We start from the raw sequence: 18168 nt of genomic DNA, 5'->3' as shown, positions 1-18168 counted from the left end.
CAGACTCTTTTTGGGAGGCAGGGTAAGGTGGCATTTTGTGGTCACCAGCTACACCCTCTGTTCAAGAAACTATGGTGCTCTGTAATGTATTTTTAAGACAGAGGTTAAATACTGCTAGTTTCGAGTTTAGGTAACTAATAAGAAAAAGTAAGGAATTAAATGACTGTGTGTTGGGGTGTTAAAAGCCTTGATTTAATAATGGAGGAAATCCTGGAGTGAAGACTGAGAGATGAAATGTAAAAGATAGCTGAGACCGAAAAGCTAATTTGGGAAGCTAGCCAGCAATTGACTCACAGCAGGACCTAGCTACTAAATCCTGAAATAAAGGAGTTTTGAATTATTGGGACGGCTGTGATTTCTAATAGTCTGAATGAGGTGTACTATTGGGTATTAGTATCACTGCTAATATTACAAGGATTAAAAGGGTCAAAACAAGACTTTGATGTGTCAAACTTCAGAAACTTTTTTTTTTTTGTTAAAGTGTGCGTAAGAAAGCCTTTCCGGAATCACAGATTTAGAAGTGTGACTACGGAGATCCAGTGTGCCTACCATTTCTTTGTACATGAAAGCAGATTTTTTCCCTAGATTTCAGGAATGCAAATGAGAACTAACATCAGGTACTTTACTTTTTAAGTAAAAAATCTAAGGTGTGTTAAACTTCTCTAATGGAAGAGCCCCACCACCACCACCACCACCACACCGCCCCATGAAGAAAATTGATCCTGTTTTCCAGGGCCGGTTGCTATCTAGGAACAGAGAACAGTAGGACAGTGATCCAAAACATTGAAAAGCAACACATTGTTTCAGGTTGTTTTAAACAGAATTGGGAGAGGGAGAGTGCCATAGGATCCTTGAAAAGTGAAACTGGGAGACTTTCATAAAGGGTCAAAAGACTTTACAATAGAGTACAATGGCAGTGTCCAAATAAATAGAATGGAAGGCTCTGCAGAAACTTGGAGCGGGGTGGGTGGTGGTGGGAGAATAGCATTTTTTAAACCCTTGGCGCACAGCCACTGGAGAAGCCGTCTAAATATAAATCAGACCATGTCACTCCATAGCTTGAAGCCTGCCAATGTCTTCCCATTGCATTTCAAATGAAATCCAATCTCTACAATGCAGCCTATGGGTCCTGTGCTGTCGGGACCCAGCTTGCTTTCGCAGCCTGTGGCACACAGCTCTCTGTCTGGCTCACTAGGCCCCAGCCCCTGCTCTGGACAGTCTGTCTCTTAACCTGGAAAGCTCTTATTTTTTTCTATATCCTTGCACTGGAATGTATCAGGGACCTTGCTGTTGTGTGCGTTGTTATGTCTTTTGCACCGATCACGGTGCCTGGTGTTCAGGAGTATTCATGGAGCGAAAGAATGAAGGAATTCATTTTTCAAAAAACAAAAAAAACAAAAAAAAACCCCACAGTGGATGTGTAAAAGTTCTAACTCAGGATAGATGGTTTATGATTATAAAATGAGGACATTGTATGAACATCTCAAAAAACAATGTATCTTCTCCTTTGTGTGCTACATCATGTCGACATCAGCTGTCACATGGAGCTTTTAACATTTGGTTTTTACAGCAAATGTTTGACTCCACAAGGGGTTTGGTGGACAAATGAGCAAAAGCTCTCTCTTTTTTTTATCCATTGCCACCTGAAATGTAGGTGAAGAAAAATCCAAATTATGGGACATCTAGGACAGTGGAACTCCAGTGATTTATGTGGCCTGGGAAATAATTATAGAACTCTATTTCTGTGTTTTTTTTTTTCTCATTTAGAAAAGGTCTTGTTTTGTGTGTTTGACAACATATGTAGTTGCATATATAATATATAAGTAAATATTTTTCACATGCATTTTTAAACAGGCACTATATTTGTGTTGGCCTGTGTCTACCATATTTATGTATGGGATGTACATACCAGTATAACGTGATAAGTTTGCAGATGATAATTTATGCTATGAATAGTTTTGACCCGGGTGACAATGCTGTGGGAGAAAGTGAGCACATTTCCTGAAAGCTTAGCCTTGAAAAAGATTTTTACAAGGCGATATGATAGAGCATCATGGTTAAATCTATGATTTAAAAAATATTAGAGAAAACATAATAAAGAGAAGGGTCAGTCTATTACGTCTGTGAAGGAAACACCATTGGACATAGCACAAAATGTAAAGGAATTCCTAAAAAGATGGCATTTTAATCTGGGGCTTGATCCCCCAAGCACACACCGACCGCTGTCCCATGTCTGCCTGCCAGCACCATTCCCTGTTAGTACTAGCTGCTTTCCTGCTTTGGAAGATAAGAATCTGTGTTTTGAAAGGTTTCTGAGATGATGCTTAATGCAGCAGAGAAGTTGGGTTGATGTTATTGGACATTTTCTTTCCTTTCAGTCACATGAGCTGCTCATTTAAGATTACGGTCAGTATCTAGAAAGTTTGGGAGTGAGGAAGTTAGTACATCTAGTTTGCAAGTAGGTTTTGAATGACTTTAAACTCTTTCTGATATAGGTACTGTGTATTTTGTTTGAGGATTTTATAGAAGTATAATAAAAATGACAGTATTTTACAAAAGCCTTTTTCTGGAGGTCTTCAACAGATTTTCTAAAAGAGTGACTATGGGAAAATATTTTTTTTCATTGCTGACACATCTTGGTATGGGAAATGCATAGTGCTTTTATTGCTGCAGGAAATTTCTGTACTTTATTATCAAATCACTTCATAATGCCAGCTGCTCTTGAAAAATAGCCATTGTGTGTCTTCATTTCTTCTTTCAACACGGCCGTGTTGCCCTAAGCAACTTTACAGTAAAGAGCACTGGGGCTGGTATCTTTCCACCTGAATAACTGTTCTGTTAACTCTGTGAATTCACCATCTAACACATCCTTATTTATTTCCAATTAGTCTGCATGTATCATTTGTAAAATTTAAAGAGAAAAACACCATAAAGAAGAACTTGAGAGTAATATACAAAATAAATATGCCTTACGGTGACATAAACATGTGTCTGCATGTTATTAATTCAATTACTAACTTGTGAGAATTTTAAAAAATCTGTTTCTGGTTAATCATTTCTACTTCTAAAAACACATATAAACTCTTTGACTCTAAGATTCTCAATTATACAATAATGGGTTACTGGGTTAAAGATTGACCTTCTGGAGAATTTTTGACTCCTGTTATAAACTTTCATTTGTGAATTATTTACCCATCTAGGACAATGACTCTCAAACACTTTTATCCGGTGAGATTCTTTCATCCTTCCTTCCTATACTCCACTTTGAAGGTTTTCTTCCTTCTTCATTTGAGGGAATCCTTATATTGTCTGTCTGCCAATTTTCTTTATGTTGCTAATTTTAGAATTAACTGTGGCTTCACCTAAGCTAGTAAGTCAGAGATGATCGAAGCAGAATAAGAAACAAATATGAGATACAAAATTGGTCTAGGTTGTTAACCCTCCTCTGAGACTGACCAGTGTGTCTTCTGAGATTAATAATTCCATTATGTTCCTTTGCTTCATTCGTTGCCTGCTAAATTAGGAGGGGGTTACCCAAGATGACTTGTAATTTTTTTCTGATTTTTATCAAATTATAATTCCATTCAAGGAAACACATAGAGATGAGGAAGGTACTAACGATAAAGAAGAATGCAATATAACTGGATACAATAAATGTGCAATGTGAGAGAGGAAGAGAGTGTATATTGGATATCTGTCTTTAATACTTGTCCCCTCTACCTTTCTTTAGGTTTGTTTCCACTTGCTTTAATAACCATGTATCTGGTTTCTCCACACAGAACCTAATTCACAGATTTTCAGAGAGACACCAGCTTAAGTCATGAGGTCAATATTGGGAAGATGAAGAGCATATTACTTAATTCCACATTCCCCAGCCATTCATGATGACCTCTCACCATTGAAGTTTCTCTCAGTTGCTGGCAGTGATTTGAAATAACATTCCTTGGAACTGAATATTTCCATCCGGGGGCTGTTCCCTCAGAGAAGGGCTAAGCTCCCAGCATGAGAGATGGGAACCACGTCTATTCACTGACAGGACATCAGTGCAACGATGTCTGCCCCATTTAACAGATTCATTCTCTTAATTGGTGACAATATTTATGTTGCCTAAGCCTGTGAACTGAACTTCCCATAAGGCAAGCCAATTTCAATTCTAGCTTAGGACAAAAAGGGAAATTTGGGAGTCATCCATAGTGTTTGACTGCCATGCCCAGAAATTCAAATCTGTTTTGAGTTTATATACCAAAACTGCACTGAAAACACCTAAAATTGCTAGGTTTAGAAAACAAACTAGAGACAAGCCTTGAAAATCCCAATTTTTTTTCTTAATTTAAAAATTTTCCTCAACATTAGTGAACTGTTCTAGCACAGTGTTTCCCAGCCTCAGCACTGTTGACATTTTGGGCCAGGTAATTCTTTGTTGTGGGGTGGGAGGCTATACTGTGCCTTGTAAGATATTTAACAGCACCCAGCATCCCTGTCCTCAACCCCCTCGATGTCATTAGCACTCTCCTTATGTTGTGACAACAAAAATATCTCTCCAGACATTGCCAGATGTCCCCAGGGAGGCTGCAAAATCATTCTCAACTGAGAGCTACTGGTCTAGAGCTTTGATCACTCTGAGGATAGAGTTACAGATACACCACCTATGAGTAGGCAAAATCGGTTTTCATTGAACACCAGTAAGGAAGGATTTAAAAACAATATAAAGAACTTCATTTTGTTTCTAAAATCTTTTTAAGGAAAAGAAGTAATCGATGGTAAAGGGAATAGTAATTTCCCCACAAATTTAAAAATTTACTTTTCATAGTAAATAAGTAAAATATATCATGAATTGCTAGATTTCTTTTCCACTATGTGTTGATGGAAATAAAACAAATAAAATGGACATATTAAAATTAACACCCGTAATACATTTTAAAAATTAAGTGCATTTTATTTTTTTTAAGGTTTTATTTACTTATTTGAGAATGAGAAAGAGCAAGATAGCGAGAGAGAGAATGAGTGGAGGGGAGGGTCAGAGGGAGAGGGAGAAGCAGATTCCCCGAAGGGAGCTCAGTGGTGGGGGCTCAATCTCAGGATCATGACTGAGCTGAAAGCAGATGCTTAACTGACCGAGCCACCTAGGCTTCCAGGCTAAATACATTTTAAACAAAAATATTTCACATGTGTGAAAGAATGAGCACCCTTTTTGATTTTAAGATAATGAAAAAGAAAATCAGGTGTAGTGAGTTAGGAATGATGGTTTCACATCCATTTAAAAATGCCTGAAGAGTAGAATAAGAATCTGTTCTGTTGTTTGGGTGAGAAGTGGCTGGATTGAATATCTATCCATAGTTTGTGAGACTGCTCAGCTACTCACTTTTAATATGTGTTTTTGGAAGAATGGAACAAATAGCAGAGTCCCAAGAGCATGCTGAATAGAATCGTATTTGAACTTTTCCAATGCCAGTTTCCATCAGCATCATATAAAACTAGATGGAGGTAATCACATGCAATAATCATTTAAAGAAATTAGATGCTTTAAATCTATCCTCCTTTTCAAATCAGAATTATAGTTCTGTTTGTAGAGAGAAAATAGATAGGCAGGGACATAAGGTGTCATTTTTGTCCTCTTTATCTGTTTATCATGGCATACTTCACTTTTACTTCTTGAAAGGGAAAAAGAACGATCAGAGTTAATAATGTCATTTTGTCATTAATAAAAGTAACTAATATTTATGTCTGCCTCAAATGTAAAGTTTTGACATCTTGTAGAGATGTTATCAATAGTAATTTGGAAAGTGCATCATACAATATTAAGCTCAGATAATTGGCTTTTCTCTGTATGTGTTAAAACTAAACATGTAAAGAGCCTTTATAGTATCCATATTCATAGGTATCATTTTGCTCTTCAGATATTCTTATAATTCAGTTGATTTCTTCAAAGAATTACTGTGTGCTTACTTAAAGTCATCTATCTTGATATTAAGTCAAAGCCTATGCCAAAAATGAGATGATTGAGTTATTACTTTGTATTTATATGTGACAGCTCATAAAGTCTCTTCTTTCCCCCCAACTTATTGCCATGTAATTGTATCTAGGGCAAAATATTGAAAACTATAGAGTTTTTGATATGATGTGCTATTATGGGAAAGAGTGTAATTTTGAGAAGATTTTCATTTTACTCATAAAAACAATTCCTAATATCCTTTAGATTTGAGTGTTTTATCCAAGTGTGGATTGGATAAACAGTTATTTTATCAGTGTTTTATTTAACTTAATAGCCTTTATCCACTGTCCTCCTTTTTCTCAGTGTGTTTTCCATGATGGGCTTTGAGGCTTTCAATGCTACATGTATTTAAGAATGTTTGGCATAATACTCATTCATGTTAATCAGTTGAATGTGGCCATTCTATAAAAACTATACAGATTGTTTCCTATGGATGTGTACAAATCTGCTCATCTTTCCTGTGTGTGGGACATGGCACACATTTGCTGTCAGAAGTTCCTATTTCTGTAGCATCCCAAAGAAGGAATTTCACCAATGAGAAATAAAACTTTTCTAGCTATGATATGAATCAAAAATGTTTCTTTTTAATAAAATATTTCTGTTTGGACTCTTTCCAGTTGTACACTTGACCACTTACTGATCCTTCCTTTACATTCTGTGGAGTGGTTAAAAAAAAAAAAAAAGAGAGAGAGACACTTGTTTTTCGGCAGGGTATGGGGACAGGAATGGGGAAGTGAGTGGCATAGAGGCTAAGTGGATTTCCTTATATAACACAATGAATCTTTAGAATCTGATTATGAGGAAGCCAGGAGTGCAAGGACTAAGGGTTCCCAACTCACTGTTTCTGTCTGCAACCCTGAAAAGCTATGACTTGTTTATAGCTATTATGTTCAGTGCTGTTGAAACATGTAACCATAGTCTGTGTTGTCCAAAAGGGCAGCCGCTAGCCACATGTGGCTATTTAAGCTGAAATTAATTTAAATACAATAAAATGTTTACTTCCTATGTTTCACTAGCTGTGTTTAAAGTAGCCAATTATTAGTGCAGATAAAGAACACTTCCATCCTGCAGAAAGTTTTATTGGATAGCACTGGAAGATTCTTGTCCTAGCTCATGATAAAATATTTAGGTGGCTATCTCCTGGTGGAAAATCCTCATGAATAAGTGAAATGTTGAAAATTTATTTTTGTTTTTCCTTTCTTGTCCTTGTGTTGTCACTGTGCACTGAGGGCAGGGAGCTCACAGATGGCCCTCAGAAGCCTCTGCCAGCTTGCTCTAAACTCCAGGCCCTTCCACCCCTCGCTTCAGCCACAGCAGCCCTGCTAATGTCTGTTTTACAAACTGGAGTTTCCTGGTAGCACATCTTGTGCACAAATGGTTGTTTCTCTTAAAAGACTGGAAACCCGCTCTAGTCAATTGAGAGAGACCCGACCCGGTGTGGGAGGTTGACAAAAGAAGTCACAACATTTTGGGACTTCCTCCTTTAGCACACCATCCCCCCAACTAAATGACTATCTGTATGGATAATGGTCAGTTAAGTATCATTGCAATATGGTCGTTTCTAAGATGTCTAGAATTGGGAGCAGGGTGTTGTTAGATAAGCCAGAAAGAAGCAACCTGATAAACAATGATATAAACAATGATATCTAGTTTTCTAGTGACAGCAGGTTTTTGTTTTGTTTTGTTTTGTTTTAAGTTGTGTGGAAATTTTGTTTAATGAAACATTCTTTCCCTTTCTCTCCATCTTTTCCGAATAACGATTTGATTCTTTAACTCCCTTCTAGAGTGACTGATGTAATTTTTTAAAATTATTTTTAAACTTGTGAACCTATTGATTTTAGTAGGATGTGTTTCAGTGAATTGTAGCTACTGTTGTCCTTGCTGCTAGATTTTCCTACTTTGAGCCAGTGGGGCCTCATCACCTCGGCTCCTTGTTTTTGGATATAACCTAGTAGTTCCTGAAAGTCTCACTGCTTCCTCCTTTCACAAGGTGCTGCACACTCATTTTGCATATTTCCTGCATAAAACCTACAATCATTCATTTTGCTGAGGGACTCAGGATCCTATTTGTAAAGAAAGAAAAGTTCTATTTCGCCTTTTTTCTGTTATGTTAATGCAATCTGTAGGAATACATACCACAATACAGAAAGCTGAAAAAAAAAATCCTTCAGATTTATATTAGTTTCAATATGAAGATACTTGTTACAGGGAAGAGTTACAGTGTTAACTTGAAGATAAAGAGTTGAGTCCATGGCAGTTTTCATGATCACTTGAAACAGTGATCTGTGAAGGCTCTTAGGCAAGTACCCTCTTTGTTATTCCATTTCAAATCATATTGTGCACCCTGGCCCTCTATCTGTCAGCCTCTGTAGCCATTCGTGTACAGAAATACAACAGTAGATATTTGGCTAATTGAAAATCAACAAAATTATTGTTCCTGAAGATCTTTGTCCTGTGAGCAATAAGAGACCAGAGAGCTTTAAATATCTTTTTCATTTTATTTTAAACTTAGCTACATGGTTCAGTTTTATCTGCATGTTCCAGTTAAGAAAAGACACAAAGGACAAGGCATATCAAAATCCAAGTTAGCCTCTGCTGGGGCTATTAGACACATGCAGAATCATTTGTGATGTAAGCTAAACTATGGTTCTTTTTATCTCTAAACCTCTTCTCCTGCTCTCTTCATTGCAAAGTGCTTGACGACCCCTTCTCTAGGCTAATAGAAACAGCTTGTAATATTTGCTCGTCCTCATTATTTTTGCTGTCAGTGTTTCCTTAAAAATCCATTTCCCATTTTTGTTCTAAAATTTAAACTCCACGTTACTGATATGCAAGCCAGCATTTCCCTATTGGCAATGTTGCCAAGTAATAAACAAGATATGGAGTGGAGATTAGCCGGAATGAACATCTAGAATAGGTCTTATCTTCACACCTCTGATCTCCTTTTGTCATATCCGGGCCAAGGACATAACCCATTTAAGTATAAATATGTATGTTCTCTAGCTGCATCCATTCCTAGATCCTATCACTGTTTTAAGTCCAGAGGTAACATTTGTAGGTTCATTTGGAAGAATTTGGTCTTCTTATGCCACTTTACTTGCGGAGAGGAAAAAGCCAAATCACTTCTTCCCTGAGAGAGCATTTCATACATCTCCATCTCTGTGATCGCACCAAGTCATTATGTAGCAGTTGGCTCTGATACGCTTGCACAGACACAAATTGAGTCTGACAGGACTGATGTCTCCTGGACTTTGCTGTCATTTGAAATGCTGGCATGAGGATGGGAACAGTTAAAGGGGGAGGGGAGCAGAGCTGATTCCTTTAGCACTTTTCCTATGAAGTTTTGAGAAGTTTAACATTTGATAGCTATGAACTGCCTGATAAGTTATTTTCCAGATGAGATTGATAACAATAGCAGATTTGGAGCAGCTGGCTAGCTTTTGGTTTCAAGTGGATGTGTTTCAATGTATAACTTGCTGCTTCATGCCACCCACAAATCTGTTAAAAATAAAAAGGGCTAGGAAATGGATTGGTAATTACAATGATCCCCCACCCTTTCATTTAGTTTTATCTTTCCTGCATTCAAAGGACACATGCATAGTAATGAAAAAGATACGATCTTTAAAAAAATTTCTGTTCCCAGGCTCGAGCTCAGTTTCAGAAAAGACAGGCTGTAGTATCTGCATTACAATACTTTTTCAAATACAAGTTATTTTTGTGGATTGGGTTATTTCTGGATATCTCTAGTATTTCCTGTCAAGAACTTTGTACGTGTTTCAAATATTCCAATATACAAAACTTAAAGGAATACTGTTTCATTTGGCAAAGGAATTCTGATTTTCATGCTCAAGTTTTCACCATGATCGAGGAAGCAATAGAATTCAGTGCTCTGTCTCTCTGTATTGAGAGCCTACTCTGTGTCAGACACTGTACTAGATTTGTTGAAGGTTCCTGGAGGAACAACTAGTTATCACCTGAAGATTCATACTTCAAATTCGTGCTTGGAGCAAGTCAGTCATCTCTTCCCCTCTTTTCAGTTCCCACCCGGACCACTGTCACCCTGTGGTCTGTGTTACTTTTCACCTGGGCCTCTTGCTCTGGCCTAACAGTGCCGCATTTACTTGTCAGCTCATCTTTTCAAAGCCCATTTTCTTGTTCTTCTGTTCTGAAACACTAAGGAGCTTTATTCGCGGAAAGGCTGCTTGACTTAGATTGGCATTCAAGGCTCACCATGACCTTTTCTTTCTCTTTTCTTTTCTTTTCTTTCTTTTTCTAGCCTGAACCGTATTCTTTCCCCTCATTTTCTTCTGCTTCCCTGATGAATTCATCACTCCAACTCAGTAATCTTAATGTGGTCCCTGCACCAGCTGCATCAGCATCACTCAGGAACTTGCTAAACTTGTAAATTCTTAGACCCCATCACAGACCTAGTGAACCACACACTGGGGGTGGTCCCCAACTATCTGTTTTTGTTTTGTTTTGTTTTTTCACCCAGCTATCTATTTTAACAAGCCTTCCAGGTGATTCTGAAGCATATGGAAGTATGGAAAGCTCTACTCCAGCCAAACCTGGCGACTCATCTTTTCCAAAGTTCCTTTTCCACCGCCCTGCCTTTGTACAGAATTCCTGGAATGCTTTTCCCTCTTCTTGGTTAAATCCTGCCTGTACTCCCAGGCTCACTTTGAGATACCACTTTATCTATGATACCATTCCTGATCCTATCTTTTATGGCATTATTTGGTTTTCCTTCCTGGCACTCATCACTTATTAATTTATACTAGTCATCTGATGTGTCTGTTTTATTTTCCCTACTAAACTGGAAAGCCGCAGAGGATAGAATCTGACTCATTTTTGTACTTCATGGCACTTTATAGTAAGCGCATTTGCACGCAGTAGGCTCTCTAAAAATAGTTTGTGGCTTATTGATTTTACATAGAAGATTGAGAAAACTAAACTATTGCCCAGGAGACATATAAAAATCCTGTTAAATCAAATAGGCTCATGCTAACTATTGTTTTGACTTACTGAAGCCAAACTAGACTTGAACGTTGATGTGTCTTCAGGAAAGAAGCCAAATGTGCTAGTCTAAAAAATTCTAACCTCTCCTGTTTAGCTGGAGAAGTTGAATCAGCCTTGTCACTTCCCCTCATGCCAAGAAAGCAGCTTCCATTATTCTGTCCATAATAGACTTTTATCCGGCACGGTGGCACTTCTCTTAAATCTTTCTCATAGCATTGCTGTGCTTTCTTCCACTGATGTTTTCACGCAGTGTTTCATAAGAAGTGACAGTTGCTTCTCACAGAGCGTTGCCCAAAAGGTGGCATAAGCAGAGAGTGGAACTCAAGGTGGTTGGCTCTGGGATAGGCTGACAATGGGAACAAGATGTGCTCGGGCTGCCCCATTTTACAAACCAAGTTACTTCCCTTCTCATACAAAGGCATCACGGTTACAGTTTGTGTCTTTATAATGGATTGTGTCTCTTGTGGTGGTGGTGATGGAACAAGGGGAAAAGAGTAAGAAGTCTAAGAGTCTTTGTGTTTTCTTTCCTTTTTTTCTCTTCCTCTGCCCTTACAGGCTCTGAAAGTGTCCCAGCTGAAATTCCAGATCGGACAGACTCGCTGCAGCTTCCGAGGCAGTGATTCCAAGCTGCCAGCGCTCACTGCTGGCAAGCTGCAGGATGGTGCACGTAGCCAGGCCGCTGTTGCTGCTCCTTGCCCTCTTCCTCCGCGCGGATGCTGAGAGTAAGCCATTCTCCCTTCTCTACGGGCTGCGACCATAATGAGTGGTTTTGTTTGCAGCTGGCATCCCTCTGAATGCGTTTCCTTTGGAAGTAAATCCTGAGACACTGTGGGATCCTCCTTGGCTACCAGCCAGCCTTAGAAAGAGATTATTGACGTGACTTCCTTGCCATTTCCTCTCTCTCTTAATGCCCCTTTTCTTGTGCATCTAACTGCTCCTACTGTTTTGCTGTTTTTTTTTTTGTTTGTTTGTTTTGTTTTGTTTTTTTTCTTTGATAGTCTCACCAGCCCGGTGGCAAAGATACTATGAGACCGATGATATAACTCAAACTGGGGTTAACCAGTTGGTGGGGCCAATAAGTAAACACCGTTCAGACCCATTAGAAATTTCTTTCGTTTTGTGGATATTTCTATGTTAAGAAAAATGCACAATGTCACATTGAGCCCAATTAAACTTCCAAACCCCTTGTAGCTGTCATAGCAGCTGTTCTAATGTACTGTTTCCGACAGCTGTCGTCGGGTACAGTATTCAAACAAATCAAGCAGAACTGACAACTCTGTGGCTGGGTGAAGGGTGTGGAAGTGTGAGGAGAATTCTGTGGGGTACAGACACCAAAGTTTGGTTGGTTGGACTCAATTTATGAAACTGAGATTGTGGTCAATTAGCTTGCCAATTAATGAGAAGATCATATCTCCTTCGTAATTAGGAAATCATTAGGTCTATCTTGTTTACATATGTTTCTATTCCCATCTGGCCCGTGGTCTTTTGGAAGAGATAGTACTGGAGAAAGGCATGTCTCTGGGTTGGGCTCACTGACATGTTTGGTTGCTCCGTCTCCGTAGTGGTGTAGCTCATGAACGAGTTGGCCATTCTCTTTGGGAGTCCCCTGGTACTACGAAAATGTGTAACATCTGCAGGCATTAACTTTTTCCTCTGCTAACTATTTCAGTGAGATTGAATTTGATTCATGCTAAGGATGTTTCAAAGACAAGGATCCTGTGTCATGTTGGCCCCTACCTATTAATTGAATTCTGAGAAAAATTTCTTCAAGAGGAGCCAATTTCTTTGTTTAAATAGAGGTTCTATTTTCTAAAGAGAGCTTTCCAGGAGTGAAAGGAATCATGTTAATAACAAGATACATATGGAACACGCATGTTTTAAGCATATTCTCTGGTTAATAATGTATATAGTCTCCTAATTAGCACTTGAGAGTGTTGGTTTAAGGTGACGCCAAGGAATGTCTAGGCCAACGCCAGCAAATAATTAACTGGGAAAAGACCCAAATGAAAGATGCTCTTGTTATTTTAAAGCCATTTATGTCAAAATCTATTTTAAAGTTGTAATCTAAATTTAGTTTATTAAAGAAATCAGGCATATGGCTTTATTTTTCTGTTTTGGCTAGAATGAAAAAGTATGTTGTTTCACAATTGTTAATTTTTGGCAAAAGCCTATCAGCACCCTGGGAATCTAATTTCAGATCGCAGTTAGAGATTTCCTTAAAGTTGCTAGATATAATTGTCATATATCCATGAAGTTATCCTTCCAGATGAGTAGAAATGTTCTTCTACTGAGCAGCTTTACTTTTGTTTAAATCTCTGGTGGAATGTGGTAGACAGATGTCAAGTACTCTTAAAATTGTTTTAAAAAACAATCTACACTACAGATAATCATCGCCTACTCCTTTCCCTCCCGCTCCTTCCCTTCTCCCACTACCTACCACCTTCACCACACTTCCTCTATAGCAGTCTTACAAAAGGGAAAACAGAGGCCACATTAGCAACTTTTAGTTAAGATGTTTACCAGGTTATATATTTATATGATATCAGTTTTCAACCCCAAGATGTAAACTGAAAAAGGATCCATTCTCTCTCACTCTTCCCATTGCAACTAAAGAAAGGGGACAGACTTTGCTAGATTAATTTGTTTAGTTTTGCCCGGGTCTACTCAGCCTTGCTTTAGTATGTTTTCCCTTTGGCAGATACATTTGGCATTGTTGAATAGGATGTGTAACCTGAGAGTTTCTGGTGAGAGGAAAATTTGGCCTTATTTTTTAAAGTACATTTTGAAAGAAGAAAAAACATCTCTTATCAATCTATTAGAGGACCTTGGTGTTACGTGAAAACACGTGGTAGAGTTGGAGATATGAGTTTAGTCACTTAAGGATGTTTAAAGAACAATTGGGAAATTAGGGTCTAGATTATAACCTATTAAATTGTGCCACTACCTTCTCATAAAACACTGAAAAAAACCCAGACATCCTAAGTAGCACTGAAGAAGAATTAGATTTTTTCATCATCATATAAATATAGTGTTTCTGAAGCTTCCACTACCTGGGTCACTGGTTTGTTACTCTGTGCTTTGATTAGCAGATGGGGCCATTTTTTACCTAACTCTGTTTTGCATTTTTACAAGGAATAAGGAGTTCTGTTTCAAAATTCAATAGTAGCTTGTCAGAGCCATTTGAGAACTATAAAATAATTTTTAAAAAATTGTTTGCCTGTTTGAGAAAAAGGATTGTGTGGGGGTAGGGAACGGAAAGAAGCCACTCTAGTTTACCATGCTCATTTAATGTGTTCTGCTCCCTGCCTTTTGAAATGATTAACTCCAAAGAGCCAAGGAGTCAGGATTACCATCTGCTGTGTGGAAGTCATAGTAAAGTGCTAGGTGTGATGTTGCATTAAGTAGGAGAGCTCTTATGAGTCTTGGTTCAAACCCAGGTTGAAAAACTGTGATAATATCCCTTTAGCAGAAAATTATAGTCTTTGCCATTGCCAATTTAAAATGCCCCACAGATCCCCACTATTATTTTAAAAGGCTAGATGTATGCATGGATCTTACTTCTTTTCATCCCTGTGTCTTGAGTGCTTGAAAAATGATTTTGCTTATTGTTTCTTGAATGTGTGTACACATGGTAGATGTGTGGTCTCAGTGTGACTTCTGTTTGAGCACAAATAGTTCTTCCTCATGTCAAGCTAACCAGTTTTCTGGCCTAGGAGGTGGTCCAATTGAGGTTCATTCTGGTTTAAGTGGTAGTCTGATTGAGATCAAATTTTGGCTTAGGCAGTGATCTGATTGAGGTCAATTCTGTGATAATATGCATGCAAATTATAAGTAAATTTATATTAGTGTTTTCCTGGTGTATTTTTCTTTTGGCTGAGTTTTCATAACAGTTTTGGTAGTTTTATTTCACATGTAGCTTTAGTTTTCTGTTTACTTGTCATTTTTTCTTTCTTACCTAGGTGCGGGCTACAAACCTGCTTTTAGCACCTTCTTTCATCAAACTGGTTTCACTCTAATGAAATCACTTACAGCTTACTGTTGCGTTCTAGACTTGAGTTTATACTTTGACAACTGTAATTTGACCTGAATGCTTATTGGATCTTCATTAGAAACATAACTTATGATAGTTTAATTCCTAAAATGGCTTAGTTCATCCATTTTCTGTTGCTTTTTGCAGTTTTCCACCTCAGATGGTGAACTCTCCCTCATTTTCCTCCCTTATTGTAAGGAACCTTCCTTAGTCCCTGTCTACTCATTGTATTCCTGTCCTATAGGAAAGCAGTTAGTTTCCCCCCCACCTTTGGTGTTATATCACTATATCCGTTGGCATTAAAGAATAGGCTTGCAGCTAGGCAGTGGGGTAACAATTCTTACCTGTGTATTTCCTGATAGGCAGTGTGGGATAATGGTTAAGAAAGTGAGCTCTAAAACGGGAGTCTGGCTGTCGTCTGTAATCTGGAACATGATACACCATGCTCTTTGCCTCAGTTTCTCTATCTTTAAAATTTGAGTGATGGTGATGACGGTAACCCCGATAATGATTATATAGGAGAGGGCCTACTCTTGGGTTTTGTGAGCATTGAATGAGTTAATATAAAACACAAATCAGCAGATGACGCATGATAGGTTTTTAATAAACGTTAGCTGTTATTACATCATTATTTCAAAAACATAGCTAACATTGTTATTGAGCAGTTCTATGAGGTGGTGTGCTAAAATGTTTCTTTATTTGACCTACAGATTATCAAAATTTTGGTGGTTGATAAACCAGGTTTTCTCACACCATGTTAATGACCTAACTTGCTTCTCTATAAAGTCCTATGCATAAGAGATTCTTGAAACTCTTGTCCTGTGAATTAAACTGAAGATCAAGAGGAAAAATTATGAAGCATATTTAGTCAAGCTAGTGAAGTTTAAAAAAAAAAAAAAAAGCTCCTCTCTCACAATTACCGATTTAAAGTTAATTTGCCTGGGGTCTGATTAATGGAAAGTGTTCCATCCTTCTGTTCTGTTGATTCTTGTAATGCTTTTTTTTTTTTTTTTTGATCTGCTCAAAGAGGAACTGTAGATATTTCCTATAGGCAAGTACTCTAATATACAGTCCATTGGACCAGAAAGCTGGAGGTGGAGGTGAGCTTGGTACAGAAGAGAGTAAATGGCTTTTGATATGGTCATAAATTATTCTACAAGAAAAAAAAAAATAAAGAAAATAATTAGATTAAAGGGCAGGGCAAATTATTCCTTTTGCATTTTGCAGAATCACTTCTGAGAAGTAGCCTAAGTCATGTAGTTGGACCTAGATGAGTTTAGAAATGAAGAGGCTGTCTTTCTTATGTTATCAAAATGCATACCTCTTAGCAGACAGGCCATTTCACACTGAGAACATTAATATTCATTAGAAAACACTGTTTTTGTTTTTACTTTAGATTGTGACTATTTGGGTATGTGTGTATGTGTATCACAAACCATTTAAACCATCCTTAAAAGGTAAATTGTTTGGGTGATGAAAATGTTCTAAAGTTAGATTGGACTGATGGTACTAATTGAGTAAAAGCATGCTAAATGTCATTGAATGGTATACTTTAAGTGGGTGATCTGTATGTTGTGTAGATTATATTTCAGTGAAACTATTGAAAACAGAAAAGGGAAACTGCTGCTTAACCTAGCAATTTGGTCAGATTCCCTTTGGTGTATGTAACCTGAAAGGAAAGTGTGCTGATTTCTTTAGGCCAGTTATGATAGACCTGCTGACTGAGGAGAGCAAGGAGAAATCCAGTTCCTTTACCAAGCTTATCAATGTCTTCCTTGTTTTCCCTTTCTCTGAATTTACAGATGTGTGGCAAAATGAAAACCTTGCCTTTCCCTCCTCCTTCCCCCCTCAATTTAAAGTAGCTAAATTAGCAACATCCAGCTGTCTGCAGCAAGGAAAATATCGCAGCTATTTTACTGATCCTGAAGCCCCATTGCAGAGTATTTGTGGCTTTCTGAATTAATTGGTCTCAGCAGAGCTGTACCTACCTAGTAAGGTTGAGAATATGTCACGAAATCAACCCATGTGTACACTTAACAGCATTTTCTTGATTATAGAGGGACTTGATTAAAAAAAAAAGTCCTAAGTATGACATGTTTCTTGTCTCTGATCTCTGTTTGTGATGCTCTCTGATTTCACCCTTTGCTCAAAAGATGGAAAAATATCTGAAATATTGGTGAACTACTTCTTGTTATCGCTACTAGCCTGGTGGGAGTTGATTAATCTGTTCTGTGATTTCCTCATTTCTTCCCTCTTACATTCTTAACTTCTTTAATTCCTCCCTTAGCTAGTATTTCAAATAACCTTGATTTGTTTGGGAGGCCCCACTCACTCTGCTGCCCATTTCGCTCTGCTTCACTTAATTTTAGAAACAAACCCCCCCCCAAAAAAAAAGAAAGAAGGAAAACTGCCAACCAGCGTCAAATTTGAAAATAAGAATCCAAGACAAAAGTACTGATGATTGGATGGAAACCCGTTCTCTTACGTACAGCTCTGTCTTTTCTCTGTTCCTCAGTTTGCTTTAGCTTCGTTTATTTACTCACCAAGTCTTGTGTGGATGGGCGCAAAAGCTTCCATGGAAGGTTTGCACAAAATGGTGGAGATATAAAATGCAAAGAATGTGGTTTCATATCAGTTTGTAACTGACCTTCAGAATTCGTAGCTCACTCTTTAGAACTTCCTCAAGCAATATTTTCAGAATTTATCCCCAGGGAAGAAGTAGTACTTAAGCCTACGGACTCAGAAGCTGAAGCACATGTTCACATCTGCCATATACTTGTTCTGAGCACGGGCAAGGTACAAATATCTATGTGCCTCTCATCTGTAAAAGGAAGATTGAAAATAGCACACTTGATGTGGTTATCATAAAGATTGAGAACTGCTTGCAAAGCATCTTGAATAATAGGATTAAATGTTCACTAAATGTTAGTTGCTATTATACTTTTCTCTCATTAGTTTGCATCATTTCCAAGTTAGAAGCATCAATGTTTAGATCTCTGTTGACATTTATTATCCCATTAACTTCATAATTTGAGTAATATATTTTAAATATGTAAATAAGTATCTTTATATATATTTATGCTTCCGAAGGACATTGACTCATTGGCTCATTCATGTATTTAATAGT

General features: G+C 37.8%; 1 protein-coding gene across 38 annotated transcripts in view; it reads left to right on the top strand.

The window, feature by feature from the left end:
- PTPRD (protein tyrosine phosphatase receptor type D) overlaps window positions 1-18168 on the top strand; it is a 2142161-nt gene that overhangs the window by 1721744 nt on the left and 402249 nt on the right. For all 38 annotated transcript variants that reach the window (XM_034663855.1, XM_034663876.1, XM_034663861.1 and 35 more), the window contains one exon: window positions 11567-11733. In XM_034663855.1, coding sequence (XP_034519746.1) covers window positions 11670-11733 — 64 coding nt within the window. In that variant the 5' untranslated portion in view covers window positions 11567-11669. The remainder of the gene's footprint in view (window positions 1-11566; window positions 11734-18168) is intronic.

The sequence above is a fragment of the Ailuropoda melanoleuca genome, chromosome 7 (assembly GCF_002007445.2).
Source record: "Ailuropoda melanoleuca isolate Jingjing chromosome 7, ASM200744v2, whole genome shotgun sequence".
NCBI lineage: Eukaryota > Metazoa > Chordata > Mammalia > Carnivora > Ursidae > Ailuropoda > Ailuropoda melanoleuca.
The sequence above is the reverse complement of the archived record's forward strand: the minus strand, read 5'-3'. Positions and strand labels throughout refer to the sequence as shown.